This window comes from Onychomys torridus, chromosome 17, assembly GCF_903995425.1.
Source record: "Onychomys torridus chromosome 17, mOncTor1.1, whole genome shotgun sequence".
Lineage (NCBI taxonomy): Eukaryota > Metazoa > Chordata > Mammalia > Rodentia > Cricetidae > Onychomys > Onychomys torridus.
In genome coordinates, this window is record NC_050459.1 from 47611161 (window position 1) to 47631162 (window position 20002).

The following is a 20002-nucleotide window of genomic DNA, read 5'->3' on the forward strand; positions in this document are numbered from 1 at the left end:
TTCAAATGTGTAACATATTTTTTGCTTTTTGAGATTAGATTACATCATTTATACCTTTTCCTCCATCCAAACCTCCTTGTATCCTTTCCCTCCTTCAAATTCATGCCCTCCTTTTCTTTGTTCATACATGTATATATATGTAATCCTAAATTTATGAATTTCATTCATCTATGAGCATGGAGTCAGCCACATTTGTAAATAAACAATTTGTGTTAGATTTCAAACTTTTTGATTGGCCTAAGGTCAATCTTAGTAGACTACATAGTAGATTTTTACAGGCTTTTGATGGGGATGGGGGTCACTTGAAACTCTCAGAGGACAGTTGATTCTGGAGACACTCAAGGCTATCATGAGTTATTACTATGTTTTGGTAGTGGGGAGTGTTCTCAAATCACTGTACAACGTGAGTTAACTCTGAGTTATGATGATATTCTTAGTTTACTAATAAATTTCAAGGTCAAGAAAAAAATTTAAAAAATAGAAAGCTTCTTTTCAATGAGACAGTGACATATTTTGGCAGTTAAGGGTACAAGCTTTATAGCTAGCTTATTACTTTTGCTCATGATTCATTGAGTCCTCTGGCCAAACAGTATCTGCAACACAGAATTCAGCAGTTAATGCCATGTGAGCTAAACTATTGCTTGGTATCTAGTAAGAAGTTCAAACATGTTAGCTGTGCCCAAATCCTCCTCCTTTTCCTCCTCCTCCTCCTCCTCCTCCTCCTCATCATCATCATCATCATCATCATCATCACCATCAGCAACAGTATCCCATGAGTGGTTTAATACTTACGGTCATCAACAAATCTTAGATGTTTGTTCACATAAAGTATGGACTAGGAAGAGGTCAAGGTCCTCATTAAATATCTGTATAGAAATGTCCCAGGACTTATGTATTTTGGAAAATATAAAGTAAAATTCTGAAGGTTTATATTTATCTTTCAGTTTTATGTGAATGTTTGTATTTGAGCATAAGTATGTGTACCATGTATACAGGTGCCCACAGAGACGGGGCATTGGAACTGGAGTTAGAAGTGTTTCTAAGCTGCTTGGCATGAGGTCTGGAACTGAACCCATGTCTCTGTAAGAAGAGCAAGTACTCTTAACTGCTAGGCCATCTTTTCAACTTCAAACAAACAAATACCATAGTCATCTGTGTCATCTTAGTCAATAATCACCTATTAAATGACAGCATCCTATATTTTCCAAAAGTGCCTATGTAGTGACAGAGTGTCTATCCTAAGAGTAGGGTGATATAAAACTGAGTGAGAATGGCTTAGACCAAGATTGCCAAGTGACCCCTAGGAAGAGCTACCTCTTGAAAGTACAGAGTTTAGACAAGGACTTCTCTAAGATTTCGGCCAAACTCATTCTGTTTCTCAGCCTTAAAGTCAGACACAATATTTAACAGGACTAGAAATAGATGTGAAAAATTTTAAAAGTGGGAATTGGTGGTCCTAATAATGTTGAAAAATAAACATTTATCATCTCATGATATAATAACACTTGAAGTGTTACAAAACTATAACAAGGCTACCTCAGAAAGGGTCATGATAGATTTCACTCCCCTGCCACTTTCTTTCACAATATCTCAAATATATACACATAGATAGATGATATAGATATTACAGCTATAGACACTCATACTTAATACATTCTTCACACTATCTTTTCAAAAGTAGTTTATAATTTTCTGACATGCATGCCATAACTGCAAAATTACTCATTCCATTAGAAATGTCTTACCACATTGGAATCATCATGCATTTTCTTGCCAGTAACTGCAGGGCATAATGGGTTGCTGGGGACGCAGGTTCTCCCAGGACAGTGCCCACTGAGACTGCCAACTCAAGTTCATTCCCTCGGATGAGGTATGCCATAGCAAGCTTGTTTGTAAGAAAACAGTTCCTTCAGTTGCATAGATGCTTGGTGAAATGTTCATTTTCATCCAAGGTCATAAGCAGATAAATTAATATTGGCTTAGATACTGATTTTCTTAAATATGTTGAATATAATATTTCAATAAAGTACCTACACAATAATAATTTCAATTTCCAGACAGAAAAAAATGAAGCCGACAGTGAAAAATGCAGCTTATTTTTCAGCTTAGAATTTTATTTATTTATTTATTTTTGCAATGCTAGTGATGGAACCTACATCTTCATACATGCTAATCAAATGGTCTGTCAATGAGCCATGATCTGTTTGCTCCTATAATATTGTTCAGTATCTTGAACATGTCATTTGGTCTCCATCAGAAGAGAACATAAAATCTTAAAAGCTTCTTCTAGATTATACAACAATACTAAATTATTGCCTAGATTGTTACAAATATTTATTCGGTGAGAAAAATAGATAAAACAAGAGCGCACGTAGTATGTTTGTGTGCTAATTCATCACAAGTCTTGGAAGCATACAACGCTGGATGCCATCTGGTCTTCCCTGCTCAAGCTCCATGATATATCGGAGAGCTATTAAGTACATCAGTGGTTTTCAACCTTCCTAATACTGTGGTGACCTCCAACCATAAAATTATTTTGTTGCTACTTTATAACTGTAATTTTGCTACTGTTATGAATTGTAATGCATATCTATATCTATATCTATATCTATATCTATATCTGTGCTTTCCAATGGTCTTAGGTGAGCCCTGTGAGAAGGTCAGTTGACCCTCACCAAAGAGGTCATTTACCCACATGTTGAGAAACCCTGAGCTATATGCACCACTTTGAATTATTGTACCTCAATATCATCTACAGCAAGATGGCAGCACGCAGCCAATACTGCCCGGCCGTCCTGAAAATACCATTCTGCCAGCTCATGTATGACTTTGTGTAGAAGCCTAGAAAGAAAAAATAGCAATCAGTATTAACTTAGCAATTCCATCATAAAATATGAATTAGTGTCCTTTTAAGGTAATTAAGAGAACAAATAGTTCAGTTTACATCCTTGTTTTAGACTTAAGATTTCAGTTAGGCTTTCAGTCTTTCAGAATGTGTGATATAAAGCTCTGCCCAGTCTTGGTCCCTACAAGTGCCAACAGAAAGACTTGGGGAGTAAAGACATGATTGTGTTGTCTACCATTTTGCATTGGATGATTTCTAACAGCTACAGGCTGACTATAGAAAAATCAGGTTGAAATGACATTTTAGAAAAATTTAGTTAATATCTACGATGTGGCATGAACACATCTTTAACATACCAAGTTCAGAAGAAAGAAAGAAAGCAAAGAACAGCAGCTAAGACACAAAAAGAAACACTGTTTAACATTTCACAATTGTTTGCTACAGGGTGGATAGCCTAAAACAATTAAGTATAGCGTTGTCTTGGAAAATAATAGGAACCATTAGAAATGTCATAGGAAAGAGAGATAAGTGCTGTGGGATGTCATTCTGTATGCTGTGAATAGGTGTTGCTCTGATTGGTTGATACATAAAGCTGTTTGGCCAATGGTGAGGCAGAATAAGGTTAGGTGGGAAATTCCAACTAGAGAGAGAGGAAGGAGAAAGGCAGAGCAGAGGAGATGCTGCAAGCCACTGCCAGAAGAAGCAAGATGTAAAGTCCTGGTAAGCCACAAGCCAGGTGGTAAAGTATAGACTTATAGAAATGGGTTAATTTAAGATATAAGAACTAGCTAGTGAGAAGCCTGAGCCATTAGGCCATACAGTTTGAAAATAATTTAAGCCTCTGTGTGTTTATTTGGGTCTGAGCAGCCGCAGGACTGGGCAGGACACAAGAAAACTTCCAGCTACAGACAAGCAAAGTAATTTAAGGAAAAGTTTGAAAGTCTATAAAATTTTTAAGTCCTAACTTTTTACAAGAATTTCTTCTTTAAAAGAAAAATAAATTGGAATTCTAGGCACTAACATTGGCAAATGTGGTTACCAAGAGATTTTGGATATTATGATTACTGCTTTCTACAGCAATGTCACCCCTCTTCTATGACATGTCTTGCTCTGGTTTAATCTCATTAGGTGTTCCCATTGCTCTACCCTTGGAAACTCTATGAGTGTTTAGAGGCTGTGTCTACCTGCCCAAAACTTTTTCATTCATAGGGATGGAACTAGATGGCGGCAAGAAATTCATTTGAACACTAGATAGCAAGTGCTCACGTCACAAGAGGAGGCTGAGTGACCCCACTTTCAAAACTTTTAAAGGGAAAACAGCCATAAAATAACAGCCTGAACAAAGATACATTACTCACTCATTAAAATCTTCTTTGTAGATATCATCAGAATTTGAAGCTCTCTTAGGTGTAGAAACATGTAAGGTTTGCATATTTCCTTCACAGGCAGCCTAGAATTCAATTGGAGCTTTAATTAATCATTAGATAATTACTGACAGACAAATGACTTCAGGTTAATTTTTTTAAAGATGATATACTTTACCCTTGCACGCACACACATGCACGCGCGTGCGCATTGGGTATGTTCATGTGAATCTGTGTGTACGGGAGTGTGGGCATGCAGAAAACAACACTTTTGGTGTCAGTTCTTTCCTTACACCTGTTTTGATGCTCAGTCTACTTTCTGTCATTGCTCTGCACTGCACACTCTGGCTTCTGGCTGATTATCTTGTCTCAGCTGCCCAGCTTGCAGTAAGAATGCTTGGATACAGACAGCAACAACTACCACATTGGCTTTGTGAATTTCGGGAATCAAACGCAGGTTGCAGGGCTTTGTGTGGAAAGCACTTTTAGACATTGAACCTACCCTGTGAGTCCAGGCTATTGTTTTGAAAAAATTATATTTAAATCATGTTTGCAGTTTATAGTATGTTTTGTAAACAATCTCAGAAAGAGACAATATTAACTCCAATGTGAGTAACAACATCAAATTTCAAATAATTGATTAAAGAAATGATTGTTCAACTTTAAGTGAGACGATCACACAGAGACACCTGCAGATAGACACGATTGTCTATGGTGTCTAGAATAACTCCAATGTGACCATGCTAGGATAGCATGACTGAAGTGTTAAGGCAGACAGCTGGGAAAGTGCTCTGAATACAACAAGCCATCTGTGCTTGTCCATCACATGACCCACATGGCTTTCTCCATTCCCCATATTCAGCCACCAATTTATTTATCTGGCATGCTTATGTGTTTATACCTGTGCAACAAGCAGAGCTTCTTTAAGCTGACCTCTGGACACAAAAAAATTGATCAGTTTTTTCATATCACCAATGGCTATACAGTATGGGATGACATCATCCTTATCTTCCTGAATTAGTTGGTCAGCTCTCCTAAAGAGAAAAAGACTATCTTTATTATTCTAAATTCAACTGAAATATTAGTTGTAATGTTTTACAATTTGGACTGATATTTTAAAAAACATGTCTAAAATTTCTAGGTTTCATAAAGACTAAAGTTCATATTTTAAACATAGATCACATAGAAATATGAATAAATGCTCTATAAAATACTTGCTTGATTTTCCCTTGGAATACTTTTAGTTTATCTTATCTTATCTATCTATCTATTTATCTATTTATCTGTCACCCATCCATCTATTTATCTATATGTCATCTATCTATCTACCTATCTAATTAGAGAAGGCATCATATGTATCCCAGTGTAGTCTTCAACTCACTATATAGCTGAAGATAAGCCTGAACTCATATTCCTTCTGCTTCCATGTCCATGTGCTGGGATTACAGACACGTGCCACATGCTCAGTTTATAGGGTGCTAGGGATTGATCCCAGGGATTTATGTGCTGGGGATGTCTTTCTGTATGCTGTGAATGTGTTGCTCTGATTGACTGATAAATAAAACGCTGATTGGCCAATAGCCAGGAGGAAGTATAGTATGGGAGGGATGAAGAGAAAGGGGAATTCTGGGAAGTGGAAGGCTGAGTCAGGAGGTGCTGCCAGCCGCCACCACCATGAAAAGTAAGATGTAAAGATACTGGTAAGGCATGAGCCATGTGGCAAGGTATAGATTTATAGAAATGGGTAATTTAAGATATAAGGACTAGATAGTAAGAATCCTGCCATGGCCATACAGTTTATAAGTAATATATGTCTCTGTGTGTTTATCTGGGTCTGATCGGGTATAGGAGCTGGGTGGATACAGGAAAACTCCAGCTACATTTGTGCATTCAAGGAGAACACTCTATCAAGTGAGTAACATTTAAGAAACAGAAGAAAAAAAACTCAAGTATTGGCTTTTTAAGATACAGTTGGAAATTTTTTTCTATATTCCAACATGTTCCTTCTGTCCTATTGAACTTATTCTAACCTTTATCTCTTCTCTACCCAAAGCTTTGACCTTCCAACACTTACTAAGGAAAATACTATCCAAGGGTGGTCCAACTTTCTTGTATGGGCTAAAGAAGTAATATTACCTATTATATTTGCTATGAAAATAACAAGGTAATCTTCAACTCAACAAGCTCAAAGAAAACTAACAATATTATGTGCTACTTAATTCAAGTATGCCCAAGTTTTGTTGATACTTTGCTTTGTTTTGAAATCTCAGTCAACAGCAAACAACATATACGCATTTTTTCCCAAACCTAAGGCCCAAGAATTATTTATACAATCCCTCATGTCTATTACTAAAGCCAATTCATTTTAACTCTTAAGTATGTAAAATTTGTCAGCCCTTCTTCTTCCCGGCCACTGTGGAAGGCTTCCATGCCACTCTTGTCTCCTGGAGCAGAGGAGAAGGAGCAGATGCCTCTGTGCTGCTCTTGTGTCTGCTACCAACCTTCTCCAATCTGCCTCATTCTTCAGCTTATGTGAATTTTCAATATGAAAGTTTGAGTTGGTTACTTTGTACCCTGTTAAAAATCCTTCAATGTCTTCTGTTAGTCTTAGGAACAAGAAAAAAATCTTAAATGTTCAAAAGTCTAGAAAAGTTAGGTCTTGCTTCCTTACCATTCTCATTAGGTACCCATGCCTAAGACTACACTCCAGCTACAACTGTTAATTCTTTTTCTCTACTGACTAGGTCTCAATCACTTTGTCTAGTGCCTTCCATTAGCTTCTCTTAATTTGTGGTAGCTAGTACAAATACAAGTCCATGCCAGATGTCTTCCTTTATAATATATTTGAAGGTTGATAACATTTATCTCATAAATACCTACCATTAAAAACATTATATTCAAATATTAATATGGTAAAGATTCTACAAAAGTGCATTGGCAATCATACAAAATATCAAATATTGTTTAGTTTTACCTGTTATTAACAATGACTGAGTGACTATACCTTGTTCCTAAGTGACATTCACTTAAGTTTATATTGAGGCAAAGTCGTGTTTTATGTAATAAGTCATTACTAGTTTGAATTTAGTAAGCATTCATGGGAACAATATCCTTCCTAAGTATGTTGGTAAAGTATAGAAAGTATCTGGCATTCTGGGAGCTTAAAGGTTCAAGCAAGTTGTGTACTACTTATCCTATTTCTGGAAGACTGGATGCTAGCCAACCGTCTACTTTCCCATGGCAAACTGTACACATCCTTCTAGTTTTCTTGCTTATCCTTTACTAATTTTAATTTATGTGCATGACTAGAAACAGTATTTTTCCTAAGCCAAGTCTTAAAAGAAAAAAACCTCTCAAATTTCTCTTTATAATAGCAAAAGAAAGAGAATTAATCTCTAATAGTACTCTACTGGCTTAGCACAGAGATTAGTACATAACCACATAATGGGTATAAAATAAACAGTTACTGAATGGTAGATTAGATAAAGTGTGTTCTGAGTATAAATGCGCTCTAAAAAGGCATACATTTAACTCTTAACATGTGGAGCCTTTGAATGCAATCCTACAATGAAATATCTTTTCCTATGTGCTTCACTAAATTTGGTATGGGATTATATCAAATAAGGATAAAGTAGGACTAAATTTCAGTATGAATACTTTTTAAGAAAAAATAAATTTGGCCAAAAAAACATGGAGAATAAATCAAGTGAGAGCAGTGATGGTGTCTTTAGCTAGCAGATGCTGAAGATTTCAGCAGCCACCAGAAGATATTTACTTCCTCAGAGCCTCCAGTATTAAAAGAACTCTACCAACAAACTGATTTTGGATATTTAACCTCAAGAACTGTGAAATCATAAGCCAGCTTGTGGCCATTTGTTACAGTAATTCTAGGAAATTAATATAAATATAGAAAAATATGTGTTTTTTTTAATGTACTCAAAGTTTCTTCAGTGGCCAGACAAATCTCTCTTTAACATGGAGACATGGCAAGAATTAGTGTCTTCAGATAGTTGCAATTATACATAGAATAGTATTCTACAAGCTTTTGATAACCTTCTGAAAATCTTCCCATAGATACTTCAATAGGAATATACATTCGGTAATTTGCTGATCTTTGTTTTTCTGCCTACTATAGTCACTAGTGATCAGGATAAACATAATAATACAAAAATGATTTGTAAACAATTCATCTAATTATTATACTGGTAGATAAAAATTCTTTTATTACTTAATATAACATAGGTATAAGAACTATTAAGAACTGCTACCATATTTGTATGTTCTTTCTATGTTAATATATAACTTTAAGATCTCCCTATGGACATAGACTGTCCGTTTTTACCTCTGCATTAACTTCCTCCAGTATTTCACAGAAACTCCAGGTGCAATGGACAGGGCTTTGTCCCACTACAAAATTGAGCAAGAAAAGAAATGTACACTTTTAGATTGCATTATATAATTCTAAACATACTTTTTAGAGATTCATGTTAATAATAAATAATTTTTAGGATTGTTAGACTATCAGGAATATAATTGTAAACTATTTAATGCAGTCCAGAAGGGGAAAATACCTACACATTGTAAAAATAAAATACATGAAACTCTACTATTTCAGGGAAAATCCAACTTCCTTAGAAAGAGGGATCAGTCCCTTTTATTGTATAAATATTTCATTTCTATTGTATAACAAATTGTATAAATGTTATTTGCTGTCATGGCTTTCTTTAAAATTAAAACAACCTGTCACTTTATAACTTGGACCACATTTGAAGAAGCTCATTATTAAATCAAAACTGATTATTATTGTTACTTCAAAATATGGTTTTGAGGTCTAATGAGAAATGAAAGAGAATATATTTTAAAATACCAGTGCAAAAATGAAAACTTCATTTAATTAAGGCTTTCCAAAGCACTGGGGTTTATAGTGCAATTAAGGCTACAAGACCAGTAAATAACTTAAGATTTTAAGTTAAAATTTAAATAAATAATGTATTTATTTTTATTTATTTATATACATTTTTGCTAGTGTGGGTATGCATTATATGATAACCATTTTAAACACTGTATATCTAATTCATGTTAATTAAAAGGTTCCTTAAATTTGTTTTTACTAAAGTAGTCTTTATTGTAGGGGGAATGGAAGAATAAGATTGGAAATGTAGATGAACTTTGAATTCACTAAGCCGTTTCAATAAAAAAGTGAATCTTGTAAGTGAAAAGATGAAATATTTTCCTAATCCCATAGTATTACGTTTACTGAACTGGGAACTGTTCTTAGAATGGTGATGCCACGTAAACACAAACACACTCAGATTTCTGCAGAATTCAAGGAGGATTTCAGGAATCATTGAGGCCATCAGCATGCACACAACAGGACAACTATACAATGTCATCAATCGATCCCCAATGGAGCAAAGGATAGAGTTTAAAGAGTTTAGAGTCTCTTGTGTTCCAATACAAACAAATACCGACAAAGAACTGTACCGTTCTCCCAAAACTTATTTATTCATTTGTCATCTTGACTTTAAGGAATCTGTTGAATATGTAACATTTAATCAAACTGTCACTATGTGATAAATAAAAATTTTCATTACTTTTAAATGCTTTTAAGTGCCTTTGTCATAATCAGGATATTTTATTGTTACGGTCAATCTGCAATTCATTGTTCATCTATAAGTAAACTGAAAGTTATTTTTAAAAAGGTGGGTTAAATTGCATTTTGGTACACTTTAACTGTATGTTAATTTTACTTATGTTATTTTGTGTTGCTCTGTTTTAGATTGATTTTTATTTTTATTTATGGATATATGTATGTGTGTGTCTACGTGAGTGCAGGCCACATGAGTGTGGGTCCTACAGAGGCCAGAAGAAGGGGTCAGATCCCCTGGAGATGGAGGTATGGGTGTTTGTGAGAGCAGCAGTAGCCAAACTCTGCCCTCTGCAAGGGTAGCAAGCACTCCAAAGCACTGAGCCCCCTCCAGGCCCTGTTGAGGTCTCCTTAATACCATACTTGGTCATAAAAATGTTACCAACTTCGAGGTTCTTAAAAAGTAATAAAGCGTTGTATTCATGCCACCCTTTGTTTGGTTGTGGTAGAGAGATAATTTCTCCTGGTCTAAAATATATTTGAATAAAAGGTAAAAGACTAATGAACTTTCATGACTATGTGATCAGTACCCAGGCCAAAGAATAGAATCCCCCTTTTTCTGTCTCCATATCCCATTCATTCAGTACCCACCTGTAAAAGGAAGCCTGTGTTCTAAATTTTATTTGTACATATTCATTCTAATATTTTCTGGAAAATGTGCTTTGGTCTTCTTTAGAAATTGGAACAACCCCTATGGTATCTTAAAAGCACCCACTGAAAAATTCCTCTTAGGGCCAGGGTGGAGTATCATGGTGACGAATGGAGGAGATTCTACTCTGAGAGTATCAGCCAACACAGATACATTCAAAAGATCTTGGCAGCAATTCTCACATTTCAGCATAGATGTGAAAAGCCAGGAGGGCTTATAAAATCAAGCACAGATGGTTGAACTGCACACCAAAATTATGCCTTTGTAGGTCTGGCATGGGACTTGGGTGTTTCTAAGTGAGATTGATGTTGCTACCCTGGAGACCTCACTATTTCCCTATGATGTGCTCCCGACACCAGCTCGGCAAACTATTTCCCATAAGTAGTTATGGGAAAGTTAACTCATATGTGGAATTAATTATGTGGGAATTAATATGTGGGGTACTATGTAAACAGTACTTTTCCTTTAATCGCACATTACCTCTCCAAGCTCTACCATGAGTTCACAGTATCTCTGAATCTGTCCCAATCTCAGGTGTATTTCTGCAGCTTCCTTCAGTTTTTTCTCCTTAGTAGGTGCACCAACACCACCACCGAATTTAGACATCTTAATTGTTGTTAGTTCTTGGGCTTCAGACTGAAAAGAAAATTATAAATAGATGAATGGATATGAGACAAGATATTCTAAAAACATGTAATATTGGAAATTAAATGTTTTAAAGTGATATTTTTATTTGTAAAATATGATAGTCTTTGTAATGTTTTGACCAGTTCATGAAGTAAGCACTTTGGAAGAGGTGCATCCCACTGTCCTTACTCTCTCCCAGTGTGAGTTTTCTAGAATTTCAGAAGCCAGAGGTGGTGAGATGCAACTCTTTAAACCTATGAAAATGCTTGCCAATGAGAGTGAAGAATTACTGGCTTACTTTCGCACCTATATTGTAAACCTGTTTTTCTAAAACAGTTCTCAGACATTTCCTTTATGACTTAAAAATTCTCTTTTTATGAAGGCAACCATCATATCTTAGTTCTAGCATGATTTCCTTGCTGTCTGAACCACTGATATTCATTAAAAATATATAAATTACTGCTTTTTTTAGCACCCATGTCAGATTTTGTTGTTAATGATGTATATATTTCAGGTACATGGTAGCTAATAGTCACAAGAGTCCATAAGCTAAGCTATGGCCATCTGAGGTAACAGGGTAAAGATAAAACTTATTATGGAGTCCCAACTCAACTTGAAGACCCATGGAATTCTGTCTATACAAACTATGGCCACCTTAACCTATGCTCAAACAGTTCATATTTTCATTATTAGTCTTACTATTTTATCTTCTCAGTGTTTATTTCAGTCTACCGATGATTGTCTTGCTTTAATAGTACAACAGGGAAATTTTTGTTTCAGTATACCATGCTGCATACTTACTTACCGTTTTAAATTTAATCAGGTGTTTCGAATGCATCATTCCTTTGCAGTAGTTCTGAGGAAGCAAGCTATCATCTTGTCCTTGAATCACGGCAACCAAGTTCCACAAATTGTCACTGCCACCTGGAGGCTGAAGCAGGAATGGACTAACCAAAGAGAAATCCTCACAGAAGAGAAATCCTCACTGTATTTTAGCCTTTCAGAGATACTTTATCATATAGTTTCCTAAATTAAAAAATTAACAGAAAACTAAGTGCACATTCTCATTTCTTCTTCTGGTTTTAGATCTGCTCTCTAATATTGTACAGATCATGTTAAAAGGCATGTAACTGAGCTGGGATGGTGAATGCAAATATGCTACAGTTTGAAGATAATAGTTGCGGTGACATATTCTGCCTAATGAGACAATGTCCACTTATGATTTCTGTAATACTTACTGATAAACATTGTGAAAACAATCTTAGCTTTTTCATTCGAGGGTTACACGTTAGTTTTTCTACTTCTTGTTTAATGTCTCGTGACGCTTTCCCACACAGTAGTGGAGGAGTGCCTTGTTTTACAGCATTGTCTGAGGAAAAAAACATGATTCAGTGAGGAAATTTTTCTTAGAAAATATTGTTTAAAGATAAAATCAAATGCATGCACATATTCAATACCAGTGTTCCCGATAATTTCTTCCCAAGATCTGTCTGCCAGAATATTTATTTGTAAAGGGGTGATTAAAGGTATTAATGACCAGAGTCTCACTGTAGAATCTCGGGAGCAGGAAGCCATAGTGAACGGACGGCGTGGATGGCACGTTAAACCTGAAGGGGAAACAAGAAGCTGTTTTAACAAAGGAAACCATTAAAATATGCTAGAATCCAAGTTATGAGAAAGTGTGAGTAACTCAAAAGCTCTCTCTCTGAGCAAACCTTCTACTTGCATTTAATTAATACAAGAAGCTAATATGTTGCTTAGTATAAATAGAGTTAGAAATGTATGATTATGAGAGAGCAAAATTTCATTTAGTTAAGTAGTAAGTGCACTGTAATTCCATTTGGGCTCACGAAATCTATGAATTAACAGTTGGATAAATGAAGCTTCTGGCTTCAAAATGAAAAGCTGGAGGCTTTTAAGTTCAGACATCAGAAATAGGATTATATATGCATATACTATATTTTATAAGGATATTTTTATATTACATATGGAATTTCATAAATGAGTACTATAGTATTCTACTCCTTCCCCCCTCGCACTCCTTATTCCTCAGACTCAGACGTATTCTCGTACAACTATCATTGTTTCATATGTATATGTGTGTGTGTTTATATACACACATAGCCTGCGGATCCTTCTAATGTTGTTCATATATACGTGGGCTTTTGGCTGACCACTTGAGATCAGATGACCTACTGGACAGTCATCCCTGGAACAAACGGGTTTTCCTTCCTCAGCTGTCACTGACTGCCTTCAGTCCGTCACCTAGGGCTAGAACCACACAACTTCACCTAGAAGGCTACTCAGGGAAAACATATGGCTGTGAACGCATGGATTTGGTCTGCTTTCCCTAGAACATATTTTTAACTCCTAGTCTGCCTATTTACTCCCAGCAAGGCTTAAGAATGACAGAAAATACAAATACAAATGGGTAATTTGCTTTCTATTCCAAGCTTAGTTGTACTAATAATTGTTATACTCAAGAAAAAAAAATCATTGCCCACAACACCCCCAAATAAAGTAATGGATAGGTGTACTGGCTAGTTTTGTGTGTCAGCTTGACACGCACTAAGAGTCAGCAGAGGAAGGAGCCTCAGTTGAGGAAATGCTTCAGTGAGATCCTGCTGTGAGGCATTTTCTCATTTAGTGATCCATAGGGGAGAGAGAGCCCAGGCCATGGTGGGTGGTGCTGTGACTGGGCTGCTGGTCTTGGATTCTATAAGAAGTGGGCTGAGCAAGCATGGGAAGCAAGCCGGGAAGCAAGCCAGTAAGCAGCTCCACTACATGATCTCTGCATGAGCTCCTGCCTCCATGATCCTGCCCTGCTTGAGTTCCTCCTGTCCTGACTTCCTTCAGTGATGAACAGCCATGCTGAAGTGTAAGCCAAACAAATGCTTTCTTCCCCAACTTGTTTTTTGGTCATGGTGTTGCATCATAGCAATAGAAACCCTTAGTAAGACAGTAGATAAGCTGCATCTGTGCTGTTATTGATTTCATATTTCATAATTTCCTCCGGAGTAAGGTGTGGGGGCCCACAGAGGCTATCTACTCAGACCTTACTCAGGGTCAGAGAATCTGGACTTGCTTTACCCAGCAGGGCTGCATAATGGGATAATTTGACCACAGGAGTGGTTACTATGTGTTTGGAAGAGTCTACACTTGGCTGTACAGTGTGCTTTGATCTTGCAAGGGGGAGGGTCTTTTGCCTCTCCCCTTGGTATTGTTTAAAAAGCCCTTTTGAATAAATGAAAGCGGCTGGGTATTGACCCAGGGCCCTCCTGAAACTATCCTGTGTCTCTGTCTTTCTCCTCATCGTCTAGGTCTATCTTTCTATCTAATATTTCATCATTCCTCTGTCCTCCATCCAAGAACCCTTCAAAAGACCAAGGCTGGTCCTCTGACAGACCTCCACAGTAAGGGAAGTGACAAAATCCAACCTGCATATATACACATATATGTGCACACTATATATGTACACAGAAACATAATTCCTGCAGAATGAGCTCCACATGCTATTGAGCATTATCTTTTGAATAATCTGTAATATCTTCTTTGGCTATTTTTTTATGATTCTAATAGTTTTATAAAAAAAAATATATATGTACTCTCCACTGTGAAATAATGTCATTTCAAAATGAGAAGCTGTGACTTGTTTAAAAATCTTTCATTGCTCAAAAAATAAGCATCACAATTATTTCAAAATAACAAATACATGGAAAAAATTTACCATATACATCTGCACCATGATCATACACAGTGTCTAGGCAAACTCCTTCCCGAGTATCCCATACTTTGATAGTATAGTCCCAGCTTCCAGATATTAGTAGGTACGGAATCTCAGTATTCCACATTAATCCCCTCACAGGTGCGGTGTGTCCATTGAGAATGTTTATGCAAGCATCTTGAGTATAATCCCAGATTCGAACAGAACTGAAAGACAATTTTATGTCTAAATTATCATTTATCCCAAATATTAACACTGTCTTACTAGAACACAATGCTTATTTCTTAACATATTTAAAAAGCCTTTTATAGGCTGGAGAGATGGCTGAGAGGTGAAGAGCACTGGCTGTTCTCACAGAAGAGATGGGGTTCAATCTCCACCACCAGGTGGCTCACAACCAGCTGTAACTCCAGTTCCAGGTGACTTCTTCTGGCTCCTTGGGCACCAAGCATGTACAGCAAAGTACACACACACACACACACACACACACACACGTAAAACGATAAAATTTTTAAAAAGCACTTTATGTTCAAGATGTGAGTTTTCTCTTTACAGCTGACACAAATGAATATGTTATTGTGATCTATTCCAATATAGTTTTTCTTAACTTTTACTGGTAATTTATTAACAGATACCAAATACAGTGTTTTAGAATTTTTTTTAAAAAAACAACAACAACAACTATTTTTGGTACTTTTGTATTATTTTTATTTGTTTGTTGTAAAATGAATTGCTAAATGGTATTAATAAAAAACTTGGAGCCAGATACTGGGGTAAAAACTGGGAGATCAGAGAAACAGAACAAGCCACAGCCAACCTCACTTCACCAACTCCTCAGCTGATCTTGTTTCCTCAAACTGGAAGCCTCTGAGTCCTCACTGGAATGGATCTCAGCTGAGCTGCTTCTCAAAGCCTCTAGTTCCTGGTCCTCATGCCTTATATACCTGCCTGCTTCCTGGTATCACTTCCTGGGGTTAAAGGCGTGTGTCCTTCCCAAGCAAAGATATGAGATCTCAAGTGCTGGGATTAAAGACATGTGCCACCACACTGGTTCTGTTCTAGGGTAGCCTTGAACTCAGAGATCTAGATGGACCTCTGCCTCCCTAGTGATTGGATTAAAGGCGTGTGCCACCACTGTCTGGTCTCTGTGTCTGCTCTAGTGGTTGGATCTGTTCTCTGATCTCTAGATAAATTTATTAGGATACACAATATATTGGGGTGCCAATATATCACCACAGTTTGCTTTGATTTTTATTTCATTTTCATTTTTGTTTGGGAAGAGAAAAGTAGAGAAAGAACATGCAAGAGGAGCTGGGGGAGGGGAAGGGAAATGATCAAAATACATTTCATAAAAAAATTTAAAGCATAGAAGGAAAACATATTATTTTAGAATTTATATAAATAAAAAAAAGAATAGAATTAATATGAACCACTAGATCTATAAAAACTAACTAGGATACCCAGGACATTTTGTTTTGTTTAAAAGTAAAAGATAAATATATTAGAAATATATAAATGTCATCTATGCTAATGATGACAGCTACATGGGAATAACCAAGCTGAATTTAGTAAAGACTTATAATTGTCATTAAAATGAAAATTTCATGTTTTTAATGATTAGATCTTAGGAAATTATAAGATGACACAATTTTTCATGCAGAATAGAACTTAGATATTAAAGTCTATGCTGAGAGACTGGAATAATCTCATCAATAAAAGTATATTCAACTTCACACAATAATCATACTAAAAGCCACAGTTTCAAATAATTTCTCCTAGTTGATTGAAATGTAACCCAAAGAAGTGAAGGTGATGATTCTCAGCTATCCAACAAGAATCTGGAAGTATTATGTACTGTGTCTTTAATTTGTACAAAGTAAGATTATTTTAACATAATTTTATCTTCAAATAGTGATTAAACAAATCTCAAAAGTAAAAGAAATGACTTACACAAGACTTCAGAAACTCTTGTCAACAGAGAATATTGTCAAATTACTCTTATTTCTAATGTTTCTCTTTATGCTAAAGTTTATAGTCAGTTTTTCGTTCCAGTTTTGATAAGACTACAAATGTTTTTTACATTAAACATAAAAATGTTATAAATTATCTCATTTATAAGGATTTATTTAAGATCTTTTTTCATTTTACAATCATTTTTCTATGAATATTCTTGATAATAAACTAAAAATAAGCATTCACAATGAGCAAAATAAACAAGAAAATTAAAATTAGGGATACAATGGCAGTATAAACAGGATAGGATTTAATTTAGTTTTTAGAACTTATTTTGTCTCCTTATTAATTGTCTACATGTCAACTACTTATTTTATATTTCCCCATAAATAATTTGTTAATATAACATATGCGTTTCTGGGAAATTGTAAGCTTATGATCTAAAGTACAAGAAGATTAGAATTCAGAAATACATACCCGTCATCAGAACCACTGCAGAGGATTCCTTCTCTCAGAGGAGACCACTTCACATGGAACACTCTTGCTGTGTGCCCACTAAAGACTTTCAGTGGCTGGTTAGAGCTAGTGGCTACATAAAAGACCCGGACATTTTTGTCTTCACAGCCAGTGGCTATCATGTCTCTGAAATGGCACCCATGGAATGTTAAAATATGACAATCAAAGATTAATTACTACTAGCCATTTTTAAAATATGCCACAGTTCTAATTACTAAAGATGCTATTCTTGCTTCCATATATATATATCATAATTATGCAGCTGCTCATTTGTAGAAATGAACAACCGTGTAGTTTCATTCTCAGTGTTCCATGTCAATTGGTTGATTTTGTGCTTCACTTATTATAGATCCTAAGTTGACTGTCACTCAAACAGTACATTTTCCAAACTATTTTGTCTTAAGAAGGTTCCTGCCTGATGAGTGATGAGATTCGTTTACCTGCTAGTCACCTAATTATTATGATACACCATGGATTTTTTTTTTCTTTTCGTGGAATGGGTCCACAGAGCAAAGATTCAGAAGGCAACTGAGAAAACTTACTGCAGCCCAGTACTATTACAGTAAGTCACCTTCACCTCGGCATTCCTCGTTGGTGGCTTTTCTATCCAGTTGAAACTTTGTTAGATGCAAATAAGAATCCCCTGGAAATATAATCCAATCTTTTAATATGTTCATCCTCACAATAATAAGAGCATGATTCTACTTAAACCTGGTGGTCAAAACTGAGCTAGTGCAGGAACTATGGCTGCTAAGCAAAACTGAGGAACTTATGGACCTGCCCAACACAAGTCTACCTGAGGAGCAGCTACACTACCCAGTATTAAAGCAGCCGCTTGCTCCTACAGACAAGAGGGAACTCACACACTTTGGACTGCATCAGCTAAGGATATTCTGCTGAACACAACGTAAGACAGTCAGTGATCTCACAGAGCTTACCCTGACAGGCATGTCCAACACTCATCCCATGGCCACAAATGACTTAGGGTAGCTATGAATGTGGCCTGATACAAACTCCTAACGTTACTCAAAACATTGTGAGATTTTTTTTTTTTTTTGCAACTCCACCTTTTGTGTGTGTGTGTGATTTGTTTGAACAGTTCTTGAGCATGGCCTTTGTAGATGATAGGGCAATGTGGTTTTTCAATATCAAATGGCCATACACAATTGTGACAGTCAATCTTGGTTGTCAACCTGACACACATAGGAAGAACTGCCATCATCAAACTGACCTGTGGGCATGTCTACGGAGTATTTTCTTTATTGCAATTGGTGCAGGAGGCCCAGCAAGTCAGTAACCAGCTTTTGTCCAGGGTCTGATTCCGTTCCTGCTTCCAGATTCCTGCCCTAACTTCCCCACTCACAGACTTTATCTTTCTTCCTCAACGTACTTTTGGTCATGGTGTTTTATCACAACAAAGTAAAGCAAATTAGAACAATATCTGGGAGGGAGAAATAGTAATGTGTACTCAATTACACAATTAAAATTCAGTATATCATGTGCACTGATTTATACTTTATGAGGAAATGGTTAGGATTTTGAAGTCATGAAAAAGTTTTCTATACGATATTTGTTAGCAAGATGTGGAGTTGGGATGGGCAGCTTCTCCTGGGAGAAGGAGGAAGGGTGAATGAGCGGTAAATATAATAAATTATATTGTATACATGTATAAAAATTTCAAAGAAAAAAATTAAAATTTAAAAAGCAGTTTTTGCACCGAGAACCAGGTAGAAATTATATATGTCCAACCTTAGGTGGAACATGGCAGAGAACAAAATGTTATATAAAGGGGGACAAAATGAGTGAAATTTTGGAGTTAAAAAATCAACTAGCTAGTTCAGGAAACTGGTAGTCTGTAGGCTTGGATGCTTTGGAGAACGAAGGGCAAGGTTTGTGTCAGGTCCCTAAAAGGGCAGGCCCACTGACTTGATCCACAATTGAGTCTTGGCTCAGTTTAAACTGGACTATAGATGGATTTCTTAGTGTTGGATAAAATCTGGCATTCCTTAGTAATTTATAAAATGGTTCCCTCTCATCATGCCCCAAAAGAGTCATTCCCTAGCCTCTAGCAGATTCCTGTGTCTCCTACCAGCATATCAAAGCCCATGCTGGCCTACAGGCTTTTTCAGCTCCTCATGGGAGCCATAAGCCTAAGTGACCCTTGACACACATGCGGCCATATTTGGGCTTCTCTCTTTCTAGTCTAGGCCTTGCTTAAGTCTCCACAGCACCAGAACCTCTTCTCTTAAATGCCAGAACCTCTTCTCAGATATTAGGTGACTGCACTGCAGTTAGCCAGTTAGGCAAGAATAGATAATCACCATAGTGACATTCCCTGCTGGCCGAACAACCCATGATTAAAGCCCCCTCCCTGCTTGCACCCCCTTTGCCTACCTATATATGCCTTGAGAGGAAAATAAAATTTTGGAGCTTGATCAGACATCCTGTCTTGCTCTCATTCTTTGTGTCTCTTGTCCCTCTGATTCTCTGGCCCTCCTTTCAGGTCCTTGTTGAAGACCCTGCTGGCTGGGGCAATCTCCTATTCAAATGTAGTTGTTACACATCTCAAAGCCATCACTAGCCCACCTCACCTCCTCCTCTGTCTGAAACTCCCAGGCTGCTCTGGGTTCACAGGCTTCCCTCCTCCTACCTACTCATCCTCTTTATAACTCACATG

The 20002-nt window shown here is 36.5% G+C and overlaps 1 protein-coding gene across 4 annotated transcripts in view; it reads right to left on the minus strand.

The window, feature by feature from the left end:
* Wdr17 (WD repeat domain 17) overlaps positions 1-20002 on the minus strand; it is an 87880-nt gene that overhangs the window by 15121 nt on the left and 52757 nt on the right. For all 4 annotated transcript variants that reach the window (XM_036209479.1, XM_036209482.1, XM_036209481.1 and 1 more), the window contains 11 exons: positions 17287-17451; positions 14860-15062; positions 12590-12739; positions 12371-12501; positions 11938-12063; positions 10986-11141; positions 8552-8616; positions 5111-5243; positions 4204-4295; positions 2742-2841; positions 1746-1885 (listed from right to left, as the gene is read on the minus strand). In XM_036209479.1, the coding sequence (XP_036065372.1) occupies positions 1746-1885; positions 2742-2841; positions 4204-4295; positions 5111-5243; positions 8552-8616; positions 10986-11141; positions 11938-12063; positions 12371-12501; positions 12590-12739; positions 14860-15062; positions 17287-17451 (1461 nt within the window). The remainder of the gene's footprint in view (positions 1-1745; positions 1886-2741; positions 2842-4203; positions 4296-5110; positions 5244-8551; positions 8617-10985; positions 11142-11937; positions 12064-12370; positions 12502-12589; positions 12740-14859; positions 15063-17286; positions 17452-20002) is intronic.